General features: G+C 37.2%; 2 protein-coding genes across 14 annotated transcripts in view; one reads left to right on the top strand and one right to left on the bottom strand.

The window, feature by feature from the left end:
• SYT2 (synaptotagmin 2) overlaps positions 1-9932 on the top strand; it is a 128468-nt gene extending 118536 nt beyond the window's left edge. For all 3 annotated transcript variants that reach the window (XM_039329387.1, XM_039329389.1, XM_039329388.1), the window contains exons 8-9: positions 778-911; positions 2991-9932. In XM_039329387.1, the coding sequence (XP_039185321.1) occupies positions 778-911; positions 2991-3197 (341 nt within the window). In that variant the 3' untranslated portion in view covers positions 3198-9932. The remainder of the gene's footprint in view (positions 1-777; positions 912-2990) is intronic.
• A 3898-nt stretch (positions 9933-13830) lies between these two features.
• The window catches only part of PPP1R12B (protein phosphatase 1 regulatory subunit 12B), a 123487-nt gene continuing 114728 nt past the window's right edge, over positions 13831-22589 (bottom strand). For all 11 annotated transcript variants that reach the window (XM_039329406.1, XM_039329395.1, XM_039329398.1 and 8 more), the window contains one exon: positions 13831-19275. Coding sequence is in view for 5 of the 11 variants with exons in the window: in XM_039329398.1 (XP_039185332.1) it covers positions 19189-19275 (87 nt within the window). In the remaining 6 variants the exon portion in view is untranslated. The remainder of the gene's footprint in view (positions 19276-22589) is intronic.

Genomic DNA, 22589 nt, shown 5'->3' with positions numbered 1-22589 from the left:
ATTTTTAAGCAGAAAGATTGTTTAAAAAAAAAGTAAAGCAAAATTCTAACAAAGTAGGAAAGAAATAAAACACTATTCTGGATTAAAGCAAAGAAAAGACTTAAAAAATAAGGAAATGAGCAAAAATCCACTCTATTGTTTTCTTGCAGACATTTCATTACCCAAACAAAGTAACATCTGTAAATAGGCTAAATAAATAAATAGGGCTTCCCTGGAGATCTAGAGAACAAGTTGTATAGTGTAAATGTACTGAAGCTTGATGGAGAAATATATCATCATCATTACATCAGAATCTTGCAGAAAACATAAGAACAAAAGCAGCACCCTCCTGGATCAAAACTCTGGTCCATCTACTCCAGCAGCCTATTCTCACAATAACAAACCAAGTACACAACAAGTGTCTCAGCAGAAGACTTCATATCCAGTCATTCTGCCTTCAAGGTTAACAGCCATGAATACCCGTGACTTCCATGAATTGGTCCAACTCTTTTTGAAATCAACCAAGCTGGCAGCCAGCACTATATCTTGTGGTAGCAAATTCCAAACTCCACTAACATATTGCATTAAAATATTCTTTTCTCTATTCTGATTCTTGAAGGATTCAGCTTCATAGAGTGACCTCTGGTTCAAATACTTGGTGAAAAGGAAATTGTCCTTTCGTTCACTTTGTATACGACATCTACTCTCCGGATAGCCTGTGCTTGAGGTTTTGTCTATATCTTTGAGTGGCTTGTCTATGTATTTATCTAGTTTTAATTGTATATTCTTATGTTTCAGATCCCTATGTGAAAATTCATCTGCTGCAGAATGGCAAAAGGCTTAAGAAGAAGAAGACTACAGTCAAAAAGAAGACCCTGAACCCCTATTTCAATGAATCTTTCAGCTTTGAGATTCCCTTTGAGCAGATACAGGTTCCCATGTTTCTCATTTGAGGGTGTGGGATGATGCAGGCAGCTCCCAGAAAACTTTGGGTTGGCGTATTTCTCCATTGTCTCTGACTGCTTCACAAAGCACAAGGGGCAGATCCATGATCTGACACAGGCAGTTCTCCATCAATGATGGTTGAACCTTGGAAGGGAAAGGAGTTCAAATGGTGCCTCTCCGATATCTTGAGTAACTTATCATCCTGGCCATGACATCATCCAGACAGTTGGCCTTGCTGGATGGAGATGGTGATAGCTGAAATCTGACATATCTACAGGGTGTATGTTTGTAGCAGTTCTTGATTCCCTTTCTCCTTATTCCTTCTCCTTCCTTTATGCCCCTTTAATAAAAGTTTACTTGGAATAAGATTGTACAGAGAACTTTTCAGCAGAGGAGGAGGGGTTGTATATGAATCCACTGATCCATATACATTATTCTAACTGTTGTATCAGACAGATCTTTTGAAGAGCTCAATAGGATAGAAATATTGTAAAGATTTAAGTTTAATTTATGTATCTTTCTGAAGTCTCTACTAACTTTATACTGGGGCCAAGGAAGGGAAATTGTATATTGCATCTTTGTTTTAAAAATTTAGTGTTTTCCACTTGGTTATATCCAAGTCTGTGATCATGCTGGTTGGGAATTTGGAGAATTAATAGTCTTACCACATACACAGGACTCAAATTGGGGAGGTTTAAGTTTTTATAAAGGAGAGGTAGGCAGGCAAGCAAGCTGAATAGTTGGCTAGCTATTAAAGCCATTGCCAAACATCTTTGCTGATGTTGTCAGTCATATTAACGATTCCTACATTTCTCTCTCTCTCTCTCTCTCTCTCTCTCTCTCTCTCTCTCTCTCTCTCACACACACACACACACACACACACACACACACACACACACACACTGTGTCGATGTTCCTCTTGGATTTAAATCTGTACTCTGAAAATCAGCATGTAGAGGAACCTAGCTTTATCATGAAAATAATATTTCCTTTCTCTTTGGAGAAACATTGGCCTAGCTTCAGCCAGAAATGATAATTACATGAAGAATTCTTTCTACGTAAATCTTCTCATTGGAGATTTTCTTAATACTCTAAATATTTAATTTTATTAATTTAGTAAATGAGCTATAACATGTATTATTCACTTTTTAATATAGTGATAGTATGGGGAACAAAATAAGATTAAAATAATAAAATTAGAGCAAGTGACTAGAATGATAACATTAAACCAACAGATTAAAATATTAAAATGACAACAGCAACCAGGAATAAAGCAGCATCAATTCATGTAAAAGTCTGGATGAACAAATACATGTTTTCTAGTACCAGCCAGAACTGAGAAAATACTAGATTATATTTGCAAGATCCTCTCCTCTTTGCCCATGAATTATATCATAGATCTTACTAGTAGCAGTGTGCTGCAGCTACCAAAAAAGCCAAAGCACTCCTGGCCTGCATTAATAAAGGGATAGAATCAAGATCACATGAAGTATTAATACCACTCTATAATGCCTTGGTAAGGCCATACTTAGAATATTGCATCCAGTTTTGGTCACTATGATATAAAAAAGATGTTGAGACTATAGAAAGAGTGCAGAGAAGAACAACAATGATGATTAAGGAACTGAAGGTAAAACATAACAAGAACAGTTGCAGGAATTGGGTATGAATGAAAAGAAGGGACAAAGGTTAATAAGATAGCAGTGTTCCAATATCTAAAGGGCTATCACAAAGAACAGGGAGTCTACCTATTATCCAAAGCTCCTGAAGGCAGGATAAGAAGCAATGGATGGAAACTAATCAAGGAGAGAAGCAACCTAGAAATAAGGAGAAATTTCCTGACAGAACAATTAATCAGTGGAATGGCTTGCCTCCAGAAGTTGCAAGTGCTCCATCACTGGAGATTTTTTAAGAGATTAGACAATCATTTGTCTGAAATGGTATAGGAACTCCTGCTTGAGCAAGGACCTGGACTAGAAGGCTTCCAAAGTCCCTTCCAACTCTGTTATTATGTTATTTTGTTAATTTGGCTTACTAACCATCTCTGTTTTCTTGCTTCTCTCCAGAAAGTGCAAGTTGTAATTACTGTTCTGGATTATGACAAGTTGGGAAAGAATGAAGCTATTGGAAAAGTCTTTGTTGGCAACAATGCCTCAGGCACAGAGCTCAGGCACTGGTCTGACATGCTGGCCAACCCTCGCCGCCCCATTGCCCAGTGGCACTCCTTGAAACCTGAAGAAGAGGTGGATGCAGCTCTTGGAAAAAACAAATAGGCAGCTCCATTTCCCAACATCACCTAATGAACATTCAAAGTGATCCAGAGCTATCAATACCTCAGTTAGGCAACATTTAATTTTTGTTCTCTTTTCTAAGCTGCAACATTCTTTCTTTGATGGCTGCAAGGGAATCCGGATGAACTCAAGAGTATCCAGGAAGAAGTGGTTTAAAATCATGGTGGTTCCTTCTTTTCACATTCTTCCAAGTAGTTGGTTTGCTGCATGTTCCACCATCTCTCTTTGTATTTTCTCTTCAAATATACAGCAAGCTTTTTACTTGGGTCTTCCTGACACCACCACAAATAACCGCACAAAGCAGCTTTGCTTTTGCTTGTTTTGGGAGTTTCCTCCTTAAATGAGACCTTGTGCTACAGGATGATACCAGAGTCTGAAAATGTGAGATGACCAAATAACACTGTGCTTGCTTTGGAAAAAAAAAAAAGCAAGGTGTATGAAAAAGCGTTCCTGCAAAACTGTGTTCAGTGAGGTTTGGCCATTAGCCATCTATCAGGAATATTCAGGAAAAGCAATACTGGCACTGGGACATCTCGGAAGATGTGGATAGGTAGTGGATTAATTCTCTGTAATAAGAGGACTAAGGTTTGAAACATACAAGTTGCCAAATGATAATTGCCTGTAATAGCTATCTAATATAGTGGGTCTTCTGTTAACCTTTAAATTTTCTGTTCTTAATTAGAACAATGGAGCAGTACCAGGAGATCACTGGAGCATGAAATCTACAAATGCATGCTTCTGTGGAAGACAGAGTGCAAAAATATCCTTTTTCTTGGGGAAAAAAAAGCCAAACATTATGGGATATTTATGCCAGGCTTCACAAGCTATCAATTTATGTGAAGATTTCACTCTTTCTAAGATAGTCATCTAATTGGTAGCAGTGCCAAGCTTAGATGCATCAGAAAAAGTTATGTCAAGAGTCTCAGGCAGCTTTGCAAATCTGATAAAAACGATAGGCCTCGGTTGATTTGCAGACATTTGCTTTCATGCCTTGTTACTGCCATTCTTCTTTTAAAACCACAAATCTGTTGAGTGCTACAGATTAATTAGTGGAAAATGTTTATTTTTATGAATTTAGAACTTAAATGATGTGAAAAAAATGCTTGAGACTGAGGACTGTGTTTTTCTAATGCTGAAGATAGGAAATTTTAGATGAGTGATGGGTTAGAAACAACAGGAAGGTCCATCTAGTGGCTAGTAGAGTGCAATAAGTATCTTAAGAAAGCTTAATTTAGAAAAAAAAAGTACTATCAGTTGGGAATTCCCCCCTTCTCTCCCCGTTGCCCCCCCACCAGTCACATTTAATTAAGGGAGCAAAGCCAGAAATTAGTGGGAAAGTGAATCCATTCCAATCAAAAGACCAAAGATACATCAAAAGCAACAGGGCCTTCTCTTGTCTGGTTGCCAAAGCATTCATGATTTCTTTGCTAATCCCAGAAAGTCAAGCCATATTATCTTTGTTACCAAGTGCTTGCACTGATTTCTGACCCCCCCCCCACCTTTGTTTTTAATATAGTGCCAGATACAGATATCTTTTCAGACTGATGGTAATGGAAAGAGGTTAATGGGGGCTAGAAACTAAGATATTGAAATAAAAGCTTCTTTTTAGAGTTTAATATAGAATTAGGAGTTAATGAAAAGAGGGTGAAACATCAAAACCATGAGTCTGGGAAAGTTTGAGAGAGTAGCTGTTCTATCAGTGACCACTGAATTGCTTTCATCTGGAATATCCCTGGTAAATAATTGATTGGGGTTGATAGAAGTAAAAGAATGGTTTCCAGTTATGAGGCGGAGTGAGCAGAGCTCAGACTTGTGTCTGACTAGTGGTTGTGTAAGTATAGATACAATAGGAACAGATGTTTAAATCAGATAGTTTTAAGAGGAGAGAGAAACAAGAAATCTAAGGTTCCAGTGTATTCAGCAGTTTTTTTTTCTGGCTGTACCTATTTATCTTGCATCTGGTCCTAAATTATAACTTTAACCATCTGCCAGCATTGCCTTCAAGGATATTAGTTGCTTGGTCTTTGTGCTAGTTTTGTTCCCTGTAAGGGATCAGGGCCTAACAAAAAGCAGGTTGCTAATACTCAAAGCATTCCATTCTGATTCCTCACTGAGCAGTGCTATATATTCAAAGAATAGTTTGTTTGTCACCGCCTCTTACGTTAAAATAGAAAAAAACCTTCCAAGTGAGATCATCTTTATAATTGCTGCATCATTTAGGCTGCAAATATGGACCAAAGTAATCAAAGGACCACTTGTAACTAAAATGTAAACAAATCAAACTAAGAACCCATGTCTGAAGGTGAAGCCAGAAGGATTTTTGAGGTTCCTGTGTGAGATCTCTAAGGATAAGAATCAATGCAAATGATAGACAGATTGATACAGATGAAAATTGCACAATTGAGTTCAGATTCTAGTTCTTAAAGTATTTCATTCAATTTGTTGTAAGCATTCTTCTTTCTTTTCTACCTATTTCCACCTGATTAACCCACTGTACAATTAGTGAGGAGGGAGAAACATTACTACCTGCTTAAATGCTTCAAAATAAGCTGCCTTGGTATATCCAAGCAAAGAGAGAAGACAGTTGAAAGCTTTCTGTATGCTCTCCCCAAATTCCCTTCCTTGTTTAATTACATCTAAATAGTTATAATTTTACCTTGCTTCAGTGTGAGCTATCACACTTGGAACTTTGGCCCTAACTGCACAAAGGGACTATTGAAATTGTTCATCACTGGCTCTGAAGAGGTGTATGTAATTGTTTATATGCTTACTGAGAAAAATTAGACTTAATGGAACTTTTCTGTGGAAATAAGTTTGACGCAAGCTTGTTCTACAAAGAAAAGGAGTAAGTGAAAGGTGTGCCCAATTCCTTTATTGTGCCTCTTAGCTTTAAATACTGCCAGCTGGCAACAATATAAGATTTCAAGCATCATTAATGCATCCTGGTGGAGCTCTGAAATCAAATATGAGTTTTGGTTTAGACTGCATCTTCACTGATCTTGAGAGCAGAACTGCTCTAAGGTGAGAATGTTCTGAGAAAAGGATGAATCTCTTTCCACTAAAAGCAAAAGTTTGACAAGTAAGGTACCTTTCCTGGTGAGATTATAAACCATTGAGGGGATTGTTGTTATATCATGTCTAAGGTTAGCTGGAAGAAGGAAGGAATGGAATTTTGCTGATCATATTCTTGTTGGGTCTTCTGCCTTTCAGGGTAAGCAGAACTGAAATTAGGCATCATCTCTTTAAAACTGCTATGTATAAGACTGAGGGATTGAAGCAGTTCTTCTTAGAGTTGCCTATAGTTTGGATAGGGTCTGACAAACAAATTCTTATTTTTGCTGTAATCAATTAGAACAGTGATTCTCAAACTTGGCAACTTGAAGATGCATGGACTTCCACTCAAATTCTGGCAGTGGAAGTCCACACATGTTCAAGTTGCCAAGTTTAAGAAATACTGAACTAAAATATTGTCTCCAGAGACAATAGTCCTTTTGTCTTTCCTTTTTATCACCAGTGGGGACTGAAGAATCCTTTCCACAGCTACAGAATGTGGGATCAGTTTTGGTTTTGCATTCTCCGTTGTTTGAAAGTAATGTTTGCTCTGAGTTGCAAAAACATCCCCAGGCCCCATCCTCATCATTCTGTCATTAGTTCATTTCTTAGCTGCTTTTCAAGAGGTCATTATTTAAAGGCAGACATGTTAATAGGAAACATGTGCCATTTAAATGTGTTGATTTGTAACTCTGATCTGACCTGAAATGAACACTTTTTATAGAGCCCTCAAACTTCATATCCATTTCTGGCTTGATTGTTTGTACTTATATGTTGTATCCATTATAACTCACTCCTTCATTCATACTACAAAACAGATGCCTACCTGAACTGCTTAACTGCATTGGTGCTTATACCCCAGGATAGTGCTTCTACTCACATTGTTACTTCACATTTGATGGATACTTCTACCAGAAGAAAGACAAACAAATGTGCTGAAAGCAAGGGTTCTGATAGACTTGGCTAGTTAATAATATATTGGATGCACATAGCAATTCATGTTAAAAGGTATTTCTAGTCAGTTTGATTGACTCTAGCTGAACAATGGAAAGAAGATATCACTGAGGTACAAGAAGGCTGCTGTACTCTCACTAGCTTAGAATAAACAGTTGAGTATCTTCATTTTTAATGGTTCATATGGCAAAATGGCTACTTCATCATGCGTACCTGCTTTGGTTCCTTCTGCTAACCACCCTATCTGAAAGCAGGGAACTGGAAATAGTAGTACTAATAAATCAAAACATAACCTTTTATTGAATACGGCTTCTATTTTTATGGTTTAAAATGGTTTAACAATCAGTGTAATATATTTTGTTGAATTTCTTTTCTGCATAAAAGGGTTGAGAAAATGAATCAATTAAGCCATCTAAGCCTCATTCAAACCCCATCATTTGTGTGTTCTTATGTATAAAATGATTATAGAGATCTAATATTAACATAAATACAACCTTCTTATAAATGATGCATGACAACAAGCACAGTATTTAAGTAAAAGCATGCAAAAGCAAAACTCGTACAATATGTGGATTATCATTCATTTTCTAGAAATACAGCCAGGCTACAGAATTATTTTTAAAATGTGGTGTGAATGAATTTATTTTACCTAATGCAATAGAGGGTGAGTGTAAAAAATCAGAGAATGATCGTAACAACATACATGTATTTTCAATAAAAAGTAATAATTTTTTAAAACAAAAAAAGCAACAAAGCATGCTTGATCCATTAAAATATATACTCGGTGAAAGCAGGGAGGGGTGGGATAAGATTTAACACCAACAAGATGGCAGTAAGTTTGATCAGTGTCTTGTGTAATTAATATTTGCAAAACTGGTGGCATTTTTACTATGTTCAGATAGCCACAATACTGCAGCTTCAATGTTCTGTGTGGTGTTGAAACCTTCTACTGTTGAAGCAAATTTAGAAGCCATATTAGATCACAGGCTGCCAGGATCCTGAAAGGGGGATTGGCTAACAGGTGATCCTTGCTCTCTCTGCTTCCCTGTCCCTGTTTTCTTTGTCTGTCTTTCTGTCTAACTGTTATGTTATCCACTTGGGTCACTGATGAGTGATAAGGCTGGCTTGAGGCTGAGGCCCTGCCTGGGGTCTGACCTTGTTAGGCTATGAATGGCATTGGTCTGAAGCCTTTTCTTAGCCTGTGAATAGGGGCTCTGGTGGCAGATTTGGGAACTGGAACATCTGGAGGTTTATCAGTGCTCATAACCTATTTGGCTGTTCCTCTTGGCAAGAATTATGATAGCAGTGGCTATACCTGGGAGGCTGACCATCGTTTGAATTTCTCATGGTGTTACTCAGGCATGTTGGGGGAAATTTAAATGCTGGGCAGTTTTCCAGAATAGAGAAGCAGTAACTGACATTGGAGCTCTTTCCTATTTGCTTGAAAAAATAGAGCTATTTGGCAAATACTAGCAGTTTGACGGTTTCTGTCACTTTATGCCTGGCAACAGAGTATAAAATATATGCTTTCAAAATTATTTGGAAGAAATGCTTCAGCTCTCACACCACTGCTGCAACTGTCTTACTAAGTAGCCACCTTTTTTTCAAGACTTTGTTGGAATACTGAGAAAAAGATACTACAGCTTTTAAAGTGAACTGTAAGTAAATTTTCAAAGCTTGCACAGCCTTACTGCCTAAAATAGTGGCTGCCTTTTTCAGTAAGAATTCTTAGTGGTTAAGACACCTACAACTGATGCAACCATGTTTTGTGTACATGGACATTACACTTTGGTTACACAGCTTCAAACAGGAAATATTGGTGAGCATATCAAGGTTTATGTTATGAAGATAGCACTTTTTAGCTAGAATTTTCAGAATGCTATCTAGCATAATTTAACTAAAATCACTTCTGTGCTTAAGGAGTGTATGGCAAAGAAGCCTCTATTTCCTGTAATTTTATAACTGGTTGTTTATGGATAAGAGGACCAGGACTCAATCTTGAGAGAAACAGACTAGTGTTTAAAGTGGTGCAGTATTAATAAAGTATCTGAAGATCATCAAGGCAGTTTTGATTAAGACAGTGTACTTGGTCATCAGGGACCACTAAACTACTCCTCATATGCTACTTGAACTATAGAAATCTAAGCAGTGATGGCAGCAATGCAGAAGTGTTGCAAATGGCCCAGGAAGAAAAATACAGTGCTATCTGGGATTTTTCCCATCTGCTTTAAAGTGCCAGGTGCTTTTGTGCCTTTAGCACTATATTTATGAACAAAGATCACCACATCATTATTTGACCACCTAATAGCATTTGACACTCCTATTAAATGCATAACTGCAAAGAGAGATGATGGCACCCCAACCTCCAAATTAGAACAGTTGTATGAAGAGATATTCATGATGACCCACTTAAAGGCTAGGTAACAAAAGGCTTCAGACTTCTGATACTCAGGTGTAGGGTGGGACCTCAGCTCCTTCCCATTCCAGCCATATTTCCTCTTTGTGATGTAGAAGCTTCCCAAACTGACTAAATTTACTGGAGTCTTCATCTCCAGGTATCTTCCCTACTTCAGGTGCAACATGAATTCAACTCCCCTAAGCCTGCAGGAAGCTGCTTTTAATGCTCCCTTCCCTATGGACTGTTTCTGTCTTTATTGTCAACCTGTTATTTTGTAATGATACGTGTCTCCTTATTAAAGAAATTAGCTGAAATATCTAGATGTTCTTTGTGTTTATTTACAAAGTACACACAACAAACTTGTTGGATCTTAGAATTAATAACTATGAGTTAAGAATAAATAGACCAAGAAATTGATTGTCACAAAGATTATAGACAATTTTGCCAACTGCATGATGATTTTGTCTCATTGTACAACTTTTAAAAATTGCTATTCCTGTAAGACAAAGAAACTGAAGCTTTTGGGATGAGAAGTGAAATGTCTTCCAAGAAAAACAAGAAAGTCCAGTTGCCTCGTGAAAAAGCACCTTTGGGACTGGAGTTCAAGGTCCAATTACCACATGGTTAAGGAAACACCAGATTAATATAATCTCAATCATACAGCATAAACAATATTTCTAAGGCCACCAGGATTTCTATACAATCCTTCCCTTTATATCTACATAGCTTGCCTTTTATATTTATAAAGAGCTTGGTTTAAAATCATAATCACTAGCAAACCAGCTTGCCAATTGTGCAGTTAAAGGTGCTTGGAAAATGTATTTCTGACATAGGTGCAATCATACATGCATTGACATAAACGAGAAATCCAAATTAAAAAGGCCTTACTTCAAATCCTATTTCAATTTAGACAAAATGTACCTCAGATCTCTAGGTGCAATTGATGGATCAAACTACAAACCTGAAAGGTTGCAGCAAAGAGTTATTAAAATAATATGCATAGAAATACACTTTGAATATAGTTAGATAATACTATTGCTTTAGACCCAAGCTTTGAATGTCTGCAAACAGACATTTCTTTGAGATTCTTGGAAGAAGAACCCAGAAGGGGATCAGATTGGGTGGCACACACACTGCTATAAAAATGAATTCTTCAAAGTAGGATACTCAAATATTTTGCACTTGTATGTGAAACCTAGGCACATTGCTGCAAATCTTCTCTGGCCTCAGCAGTGAAGCAGACCTTCTTTGCTAAACTGCAAATTTTCTCCCCAATTACTGTATCATCAGGTTTGCCTTCCTTAGAGGGTTGTAGTCTCACTTTATTTTTGAGGTCATTAAGGGAGAAGAAACTGGATCATTTCTAAGTTAGAAGACGGGAGGAGGTGAGTTTTCTTAGAAGCTCCTGTAGTCTACAGAGGAATAACCTGATTCAAAATAAAACACTTTTGTTAAGTCAAATGCATGTGCACCCATTTAGACTCATTTCTGGGTTGGCTCTCTGTTGCTATGATTGGACTTTGTCCTGGATCAGAAAGCCTTATCCACAAATATGCTTCCTTAAATTTTCCTGCTTCTTCATGCACAAAAGAGCCATTCCACTGACTGTGACTAAAAAATTACTGGCCAACAGGTGGGGGCACTGGCATTTCAGAGCTCACATTTCTGATGAATTCCTGGTTTGGGGCTAACAATTATGTGGAGAAAATCTGAAAGATAAGAGCAGCTAACTGCACATTTCTCACAAATCAACAGCAGAGGTCCTTCCAACCTGTGCGTTTCTATTCTGTAATTATAAATTCAATTGTGTACAAGAAGTTACTTGTTTTCCAGATTATTTTGCTTATTGAAATTGGGCTTGATTATTCCCTCTGGTATAGGATTTAGGCATTAGGGTGGCAGGTGGAACATTGTGGCTGTACCTGTAATTTTTCTAAAACCTTCCAATAAAAAAGTGTCATGTTCCTCCTGTTGTCTAAAGGGAAGAAACATGGGTAACTCCTGCTGTTGAATCTTTCTCCAAAACTAAACTGCAACAAATGCAGGCTATGGTTCAAATTTTGCACCCCAAAGCCAAAACCTTTTTGTAGTGTATGTGAATGATTAGCTAACTATTTTGGGAAAATGCACAGTATTAAACTTTATTGAGCAATGTATCCCCATGACAATTCCATTGTGTGTGGGTTTTTTCAACTTTCAGGTTGCACAATAATTAGATTTTATTTCACTTGTAACAGAGTAGCCATCCATTGACTTCTGAGCTTTGTGTGACTTGGAAACAGCAAGAGTAAACATACTTTATGTTGTCTTCTGGAACAGGGCCAATAACCAATTTATCACTGATGAGAATACCCTGGTATTGGTATTGATGAAAGTGTTCTGTGGTCAAACTAGAAAAGTGGGGAATACAACTTGCAATACATGGGTACCTCAGTTGCCTTAGTTATCTGCCAGCCAATTACATGCTATATACATTAGTCCTGTCAGTTACTGCAACACACAATGATTTCTCCAAAATATCCCAACTTTTTAATATTACATTTGAATATCTTCTGTAGAAAAACAAACACACAATTTCTTAGCACAGGATTGCTGTCATAGTTGAGATGCAGCCATGGCAATCGCTCTTGTATTAAAACCTTGGATGGGTGCTGTTTAAGAAGAATTATTTCCTTTCCTACACTGTGGAATGCTGATGGTAGCTTTCCTTCAGTGATTCTCATTTTTTTAAAAATATTACCCCTGTGGATTTAATAACATTTATCTATCTTCCCCACAAAAAGCAATTGCCTGTAAGGAATTATTAATAAAGCAAGGATAAAAAAGTCGCCATAAGGAATATGAAAAAAAATGCTCCTTTTGATTCAGCTTTTGGTCAGGCAGTTTTGTCATATGTGATGGCAGTTCATAGAACAGTGTTTCTGTCTCTGATCAGGTTGATGCAATGGCACACAAAGACACCAAAGTCATCTGGTTTTCCTTGCCTCCTATCCTGCAGAAAATAGTTCCTTCCTTTGGCAACCAGCACTCTTTGTAGAATTTTAAGGTGGTTTAATGCAACATACTCTTCATCTACTGTGTGAGTGGTTCAGCCTCTTCAGGAAGAAAAATGCTTTCCTATCGATGTAAATGAAGCAATGCAGCAGGGAGCAGGGCCATGTGTTCATGTCTACCAGGGTTCTGGTATTTAAAAGCTAATCAACAGATTCATGCCTCTCCCAAGTACACTAATTAGCACTCCCATCAACACTGACAGGGCAAGCCACTGGTATATTAACAGAAAACAAACCCCATTCCCTTCTAGCACTGATGAGGTTACCTAGTTGGATAATGATACATCAGCAAGAAAACAACCAAGCTCAGAGAACACCAAGAACTCCATAGATTAGTGCAGTGATGGTGAACCTTTTAGAGATTGAGTGCCCAAACTGCAACCCAAAGCCCAGTTATGCATCGTCGGGTGCCGGGTGGGTGTAGCCCATTGGCTGGGTGTGGCTGTGGTGGTAACGGTACACTGGGTGGGACTAAAAAGTTCAATCAATCAATTCCAATTTTGCAAGATCTTTTTTCTCCCCGCGAGAAGTTGAAATTGACTGACTGAACCTTTTTTTTTTTTTTTTGCATACAGTGGCGGAGGCCTAAAGTGAAAAGGTTTTATAATACCCAGCTGAAGGCCTAGGACTGGGGTGATGGCACACGTGCCCACAGAGAGGGCTCTGAGTGCCGCTTCTGGGACCCGTGCCATAGGTTCGCCACCACTGGATTAGTGCCTCTATACTGAGACTGAAACTCCATATTTGCATATTGAACCAAGTTGCAGGTAGACAGCTCTATTTATCATTTGTCACTTTGGGAAGAAATGGGCAGACAGATCCTGTTTCAGAAAGTCATTTCAAACAGCAATGCAAAATGTTCATATGGCTATTTCATCACAATGTGAAATCCTTCTTAACTTCCTCATATCAGAGAATTCCTAGTCTGACTTGATTCACCACATTGTTCAGACAAATTCTCAATACCGCTGCTTCATTTTTACATCTGATTATGCTTAGCACTAAGCTCTTGGACATTATTTCTTAAGAGTCAAACAAATATAATACTAATATATGAAGTGATGAGGAAACTTGAATCAAAAGAGAAATTGTTTTCATCATTAAGGAAATAAGTCTCACTGCAGGAAAACATACACTTTCATTAGTTAAGACATTTGGACAACATTAAAGCATTTGTTTTATTCATTTATAAATACTGTTGTGTTTACAAGCAATATAGATGTGAATATTATCCTCAAACTTTCAAACATATAATACTTAGAATACTATGTAACAATCAGGAAAACAAAAACATTCATCTCAAAATTTGGAAGGCCACTCAAAAAACATTGCATAAAAATACATTCTCTTCCTTCACGCACAAGCCACTCTTTTCTCCAATTAGTTATTTACAAAGAACTGTAAAATATTTTTTAAAAACAGAAAACACTTAGCATATTTGCATGTGGGAAGTTAATGAGCCAACAGTAGGATGCTGTTCTTTTTTCAGGAATAGCTTTTACAGTAAGAGATTTTGACTTTCCTCAATATTATATACTAAACAGGAGTGGAAAGATACACATTTTAACATAATTTGGACCCTTCTGTTGGCTCAAGAACATACAAAGTTATATTCACCCAGAGTTCAACTTGCCCCATGAAATAAAGGAATCTTGGGAAGTGATTGAATTCATCAGTAAGTTGCTAAGAAGTAATCTTGGTTAAAAAAGCAAAAACAAAAGCAAACTCTTCTTGGAATATGCTAACTCTAGTAGAATCACACAAAAATATTTCAAACACAGAATAAATGTGATCGAAACACACCATTCAAAGAAAAAGTCCTGGGAAACTGAAAGCTTGAAACAAAGATATTATAGTTGCCTTTGAGATATAGACTTTCTGCTTCCCATATTTAATATCCCGAAGTCAGAAGCTTTCCTCTCAGGTTAGCTAACATGGCAGCAAGCTGAGTGGAGCTGGAAGGTCAAAGAGAGAAAAACGAAGCCTATTGTAGCAAAGCTGAAGGACTTCATAAAAATGCATATATGTGAATGGTCAAGGACAATTCTTTGTGAGGGGACATTCAATTTGCGAAAAATCCTGTCAAAATAACTTCATTTTTAGGTTCTGGTAAGCACTAAAATAATTGAAAAGAATGTGTTGAGAGACATCTGCATATACACTGTAGAAGTCCTATTGGTGTACACTGGGTCCTCTTCCTCAAAACCCTCCACAATTTGGGGAAAATATTTTGGTTACTTTTCACATCCTAGTAATTTGAAAGAACTTGATAACCCAATGGTCCAGGTTTAAATGGGGGCAGAGGACTACATTCACAATAACAAAATATTTGTATGGGTTGGTTATTCATTAGATGTCCAAGAAGGGACATATACGTTACATTTTTTTTTACATTTATATCATTCAGTTAGGGACAAATGTTAACTTTAGTCTAAAGCAGGAATGGGGGAAGTGAAGTGTCCTGAAATTACTGAACTACAGAATCCTCAACCATCATGTTCAATGGTGACGGATGCTGAGATTTCAGAATCATTTGAAGGGCCATAAGTATCTCATTTTTTGTCCTAAGAAATAACAAACCTTAATCTTTTATGTATCAGTGATAGTCCATGGGTTGTGTTTAATCTATATTCAATGCTTTATCACAGTGTTTCCCAAACTTGACAATTTTAAGGCATGTGGACTTCAACTCCCAGAATTCTACAGCCAGCGTTGCTGGCTGTGGAATTCTGGGAGTTGAAGTCCTCATGCCTTAAAATTGTCAAGTTTGGGAAACACTGCTTTATCAGCAAACAGCAACATGTTTAGTGTTATAGTTGAGTTATTCCATGGGAATAAGTGTTTTAAATGGTAATTATTAATATAAACATCCCTTAAGAGAAAAGAAGAAAGTGGTATGCCAATGACTCTAGATTAGTTTCCAATAGTAAAAATCAAATGCATTGGAAAATGATCAAGTTAGATTCATCTAATGCTCCCTGATCATCCAGATTTCACCCATGAATTGTTTCCATTAACAGTAAAATAATATGGATAGAAACAAATAAATACTAAGTAAACTTTTCTTAAATACAAATGTACTCATATCTACTTGCTCTTGCACCTACAAAATCCTGTCTTCTGAAATGCTTTTCCCTCAACCTTTTATGTTCTATGAGTTTATCCATATTACTAGGAAGACAGCCTTCTTGTAATGTAAACCAATCTATCACTAAATGGCTAGTAAGACTTTCTTCCCTATTTATAGCTGTTTTCCTATACTTAGTTTTTTAACATGTAAAACCTCTAATTTCATATAAAACTTAATTCTTAGTAGCCAAATCCCACTGAACATTCCTTTCGATTTGAAAGGAATAAAATTGTTTTTCTTCTTATGCTTCTTAAAGTGTTTGCACAAGGATTTGGAAAAATTCACAGGGGAAAGCTTTCAGAAACAAGAACCAAAGAAGAACCATTCATTTCCCATTTTAAATAAAAACTTCTCTTATCCACAAGCTTGAAAGCATTCATGTCACAGACTAGACTTTCAACCATTCTCCTCTATCATTTGCAACTTATGCAGAGAACATTTTAGCTGACTGCACAATTAAAACAGAACATTCATCCGAATCTAAACTTAATTAGGTCAGAGCAATAACCAATGACGGGAGTAATATTTTTGTTCTTGATATCTTTTAAAAACAAGTAGTCCTGAATTCTTGAGGAAAGTTTACTTGATCATATAAAAAAAACCTTAAAATAATTGATTTAAACATGAACAGGTCTTTTTGCCGATGCACACATTCAACCTCTCATTAAATCAGGGAGTTTCTTGGAAATACTTCCTGGTTTCAAATGAAAATTTTAGAATAAGATATTAAACCATATACTAGTTCTTGGGTTGATAGTTGTAGTGTTTAATTCAAATGAAATAAATAACTTCCATTCAAGAGTTTCCTTTTCGCCATTTTTTGAGAGAAGGAACAAATCTCATTCATATTTCAGCTTTTGGAACTGGACTAAGATTTTCTTTGCATCAGGATAAAACAGTATGAAGGTAAGAAAAAAATATTTAGGTCTAAACTGTTAATATGTTGCCATTCATCTTAATGACATCCATGTTTTTATCCCCTTGCCCCCCCAATAAAACATTTTATGGTGAGCATATTGGATTGTATCATGATTAATCAGCTCAGAAAATTCTAGACTAGATAGGGCACAATTCTTCACAGTATGCTTATTAATGTTTCTCCTTTGATTTCTGGATATTAAAACTGAGGTTGGTTTAAGTTACTACATTCCAGGTATAAAATGACAGTAGTATGCAGGAACTCTTACAGAATGATTATTTTTTCATGTTCATGACTGTTTATGGTAGAGCTTGACAGGACTTACTAAAAATCTTTTGTTCATATCCCCCTGCAATCCTCTATGGGACTGAAATAAGTTAGGCAGTAGAAAAGCAATATCATGAATAAAATTCATTGCAATGACAAAATGTACCGTAAATGCCGGCGTACAAGGCGACCCGGCGTATAAGACGACCCCCGTCTTTATAGCTGGGCCGCATTCCTAGAACGTCATCTTATACGCCGGAAACTACCAGTATTTCCGGCGTATAAGACGACTCGGTGTATAAGATGACCCCCATCTTTGGCGTCGATTTCAGCGCTCGCGGAAGTCGCCTTATACGCCGGCATTTACGGTATTTAGCTTCCATATATAGTTGTTAGACTTACTTTGAAACCTGGACAATATCCAAAGTTCCCCAAAAGGTGAATAGAGGAAACAAATGGGCTGTTGAGAGCCTTAGAGCTAAACTAGAAAGCTCTAAGTACAGTAAATGCACTGATCACTACATCAGACTTTGATATGTTTATACAACCAATATCTGAATTAGTCAGCTCATAGGTGGCAACTCCTGGCGCTTAACAAAATTCTGCATTTCATTGTAGCTAATAAAAGCAAGAAGAATACATGAGTACACAGAACAAAAAGATGAAAGAGAAAAGGTCAGTCATCTCTTTGTTATAGTAGTCCACAATAGATTAAAAAAGCCACATTGTGTTGACTATTGAGCAATGATGGCAAAAAGGTCTGAAGACTACTGCTCACTTGTACCTATGTATAGCTGCTTTTCTTACATTCCAAAGGCTCTGTTCTAATCAGTGTGAAAACTGACTAAATCTAGATCAAAAAGTGTAGCTTCAAAATGAGATATCATGCTTTGGAATACAAAGGGAGAAAGAAAATAAATGCAGTAGCCAGGATTTGGAAAAATATATTAAGTGCTGCAAGTGAAATCTCATTGTTATAACTAGAGAAGCACAGTCTCTGAGGCAGGTAGTATTCTGAGAGTCTATAAAAGTTAATGTATTCATTTCCAGTATGACCAGAAACCAGGGTGTGAGTGCTACTGATCTTACTGTTGATATTAAAGACAAATGCATTTATGTTTACAATTGCGCAAATGAAACATTGCATTAAATTTCTCAAACATTAGTATAATTTTAAAAAGGCTCTCCACCAAGACTGAGAGAGCATTTTGTACTGGGCTAAGCACCTCTAACCATCAGCCTTCTTCCATTTTAAACTCTGAGAATACTTTTGTGTTTTCAGTTTTGCGTCTATTGAACATTATCTTAAATCCAACTTATTTGTACCACAATGTTATTACTTCACTGGTAAATTAATTATTTTGCTCATAAAGATATGCTGATGGATTGTGCAGATACATCCTACATATTTTATACAAGTGGAAATCCACCCTAAGCAGTTTTTGCTGTTAGACGTCCTTCCACCAGAATTCTTGACAGAAAAAGGGACCATAATGTGTGTTAAAGAATGTGGAAGTTATAAGGTGTAATCATCTATTAAATAGTTCTAGAGAAAACAACCATGAAACAAAATAGTAGGAAGCATCTTGAGGAGGGCTGGAAAGAAGGGGAAAACAATTATTGGGCTCCAATATTAAAGTATATTAAGTACTGAGAGATACGTAGAATATGTATTTCCAAGGCAAGACACCATTATGAGACTCCCAAAGAAATAAACCATCATGTTTTTCATAGATTGCAGACTCCTAAATTCCAGGAAGAAGAGTAATTCCATTTCACTCCCTATTCCTATTCCATGACAGTATCTTAAGACATGTTCAATTGACACTATAGTCACTTCTATATTACTTATTACAGTAGATACTTCTTTACATCAGATTAAGGTTGGATGCATATGGGGTTTACAGCAGATGGTTTAAATAGTTCAGACAGTGCCAATCACTCTTTGTCTCTTTGAATAAATTACTCCAATACTGTAAAAATAATAAACTTGTGGTGTGGCATGCTTTTAGAAGAAAGGGGCAGGGTAAGCACTGTGCAAAATAAAAATGCCCAGCAAGTGCAAGGAGCTGTGTATGTTGCCAACTGGTCCATGACTAAATTGCCAGCAGTTCTTTCGATTGGAAAATCAGAAGCAGGTGGCAGGGTTGACAGCTTGTGCACAGAAATCTCCTCTTTCTGCCCATCCTTTGTTCAATATGTTACTTTGAGAGTTTACTGATGACTCGGATGAGTGCTCCATTCTCATCTTTCAGTCGCTGATTGTCTGACTTCAACTCTGTCAAAACCTGTTTCAAAGACAAGATAGAGCATCAAAACCTTTCTGTGCTGATTGCCCCAGAACATTCCAGCCACTGGGGAGGGGGGGGGCAAAGTTAGGAGAGAAAAAATAGAGTAATGTAAACAGTAAGCTCTATTCATATGAAATGGCTTTTGTTTAGCATATGGCCAACTCTCCTTACTCAGTGTAATAGTATTTTACCTTCCTAAAACAGAAGAGGGAAATTATCCCAGATATATGCAGAACAGAAAATTATGTGTTGACCCACATGATTTCACTGGTTGATACAAAGCAACAAATGTTGCCTTGCTCTTAGCCATATCAAGGCATAAAATACCCCAAATCAGTCAAGTTATTTTGATGCATAAGACAGAAAATACTATAGGCACCTCTCTTCAGACTTATCTCTCTAAATCAGGGCTTTTCAACCTTTTCACCCATGCTACCACTTTTAGGATATGGCAACATCCGAGTACCACCAGTTGCCTAGCAAGGTGTCAAAAACTTGATGACCAAAAAAAAAAAAGGAAAAAAGTGATAAAGTACAGTTAGTCCTCGACTTACAACAGTTCACTTAGTAACTGTTTGAAGTTACAATGGCACTGAAAAAAGTGCCCCCCAAGCCACAGCCGAGCAAGACACCTGCCTGCCCGCCTGGCAGTGCTCTTCCTCCTGTCCAAGGTTTTCATTGTTGTGAGCATTATTGTTGAGGATTGGCAGTGGGGGTGGGGGGGTGTTTGGTTTTTATTCCCCCCGTCTGCTGGGTGGTTGCAGCAGGTTTTGGTCACTTCACATGACCCTGGGATACTGTGACCATCATAAATATGAATCAGTTGCCAAGCATCTGAATGTAAATCACAAGACCCTGGAGATGCTGCAACATTCCAGCTGATCGGCACTTCTTCTGGGCTAAACAGAAGTGCCAGGATCACTGCTGCTTTCCAGCTGGAGCCTGCTGCTGATCCTGGCGCTTCCGCTGAGCCCTGACAGCCCCGAAGAAGCACCAATCAGCTGGAAAGCGGCACTGAACCTGGTGCTTCCACTGAGCCCTTGCAGCTCCACCTGTCTCTCGCTCAGGCTTGTGCAGTGCTGCCACCGGTTCAGCTCATTCCCCTCCCCTGCTACCACTTTTCTAGGATGGTCGCGTACCACCTGCCAGGTGCCAATGTACCACAGGTGGTACCCATACCACTGGTTGAAAAGCCCTGCTCTAAATGAGATAACTAATAAACCTCTACCCTTTTCATAACATCCAGTTTTCTTCTTAATAACAAACTTAACTAAATTTGGAAAAACAATAGTCTTTTTTTAATTTTGAAAGGAAACTGATTAATTGTAAATATGTATATCTCATTTTTGTGTGACAAATCAATTATGAATCAAAGAGTCTGGTTTAGGTAGATCTTCTTTTACATATTATAGAGTACAAACATACAAGTAACAGTAATGATAAGTTGCTCAAAAACTAGGTATTATTTCAATTATTTAAACACATATTTCACATTACCTATAGGGAAGAAAATGGCATGGACTTTTTTGTGGAAAATGTTTTCAGTAAACATTTGTCAGGTTTTTTTTTCTAGACTGAAAGTGGCTTTTACTTTCTTATGTGTTCCCCAAAATAAACTAATAAAAGGTACTTTGGGTTAAATTTTCTTCATTTTTGAAATGTAAAATGTCATTTTAGTTGATTAACAATTTGGACTATGAAAAAGTGGTATTAATAAAGTGTGCTTAAAAATGCCAAGTTATCAAGATGGAGCCAAAACACAAATTTATTCAGGATCTCTTGCCAATACAAATGTGCAATTGGCCACTAATAACTCAATGTATCTCTATTTTCATATGATAGAATAAAAAATATGTACAAGTTCTTAGTAGGGCAATTATATTGAAATTAAGCAATCCTTAATATGGTTTACTCATAAAAAGGAGAGGCAATATTTTGAATTGGATTGGTAAGGCATGATGAAGGAAAGGAATCCAAATTAATCAACAAATCAAACAAATCAAAAATATTTCTGAAGATGCATTTAATCCCTGCTTTTCCCTTAAATCATCCTGGAATTCTTTTCTCTACAAGAGGTGTGAAACTCCAAAAAAACCTGACTGACAAGCTAATAGAATCTACTCAATTTGAAGGAATCCAGAACTGGTGAGACTATTTTAATCAAGTCTGACTCCACAATAGTGGGTTAGAAAAATAACATAAGGTTTTTCTTATTTGTACACAAAGCTTTTTATCAAATCTGCAGTTCAACTCTGAGCTACACGATGAGATTGTAACACAGTACTATACATGTTATAGATAGGTATGACTGTGAAAGTGGGAGAGCAAGAAAAATACTGTGGATCCTTTCGTTTATATATTTTGAAGAAGTTTACCATGGACTGACAAAAGAATAGTCAATCTGGGACCAGACAAAAACTAACCATTTGCTTAATTTGAGCATCTGATGCAAATGGATGGGCTGGGAAGAGTAATAGGAGGCTTTGCAAAGTTGACAAAAGTGTAAGAAAGGGAAAACTACAGATAAAGTGAATGACTAGATTTTAAGAAATTTGAGAAAATTCTTGGCAGAGCTCTAGGTTATTTTAGTTATGCAATTTATCTACTTTGTCTGGGCAGTAAAGAGCTATCTGTATCTATATCACACTGTACATACACACATACATACATATGCTGTCTGTGCTTTTTTTGTAAAAAAAAAAAAAAAAAGGTGCCAGGATTCACACACGTCATACAACCCGTCTTGCCTACCCTACAAGGTTCCAGAACTCTGTTCTGGGTGTTTTATGACAAAAAAGCGCTATATACTGTACAAATGTTTATGCATACACATACACTAATTTTATTATCAACGGTCCCACAATGCTAAATGTATTCTGGAAGAATCATTTCTTTACTAATTATAGAGGCCATGAAAGCAAACTCAGCCTAGTCCCACGGGATAGGCTGTTTCATAGGGGGATCCCTCACAGAGAATTCTTGCCACCAGGCCTCCTCTCATCGTGCTTATTAACAGATGGAGATCCTTGATAGGTGCTCCCTGGCCATATAAGGCTTTAAAAGCAGTGGTCGGTAAAGCTATACAACTGGAGGTTATCAGCATGCTAATTTCAATTTCATTTGGTGCATGGCATCTCACAACACCTTCATGAAAATACTAAACAGGAAAAAGGAAAGGCCTAAGGCCTTATAGTACTCATATAAGAAAATATTTGAGGTTTACTTTAGTCGCCTTCCACAATTCCTGGACATGCACTAAGATTGGAGTGGAACCACTGTAATCTGGCACCTCCAACTCTCAGTGGTTAACA

Source organism: Crotalus tigris, unplaced genomic scaffold (assembly GCF_016545835.1).
Source record: "Crotalus tigris isolate CLP2741 ecotype Arizona unplaced genomic scaffold, ASM1654583v1 scf7180000024396.1518868, whole genome shotgun sequence".
Lineage (NCBI taxonomy): Eukaryota > Metazoa > Chordata > Lepidosauria > Squamata > Viperidae > Crotalus > Crotalus tigris.
Note: the sequence above shows the minus strand (reverse complement) of the source record. Positions and strands in the feature narration are given on the sequence as shown.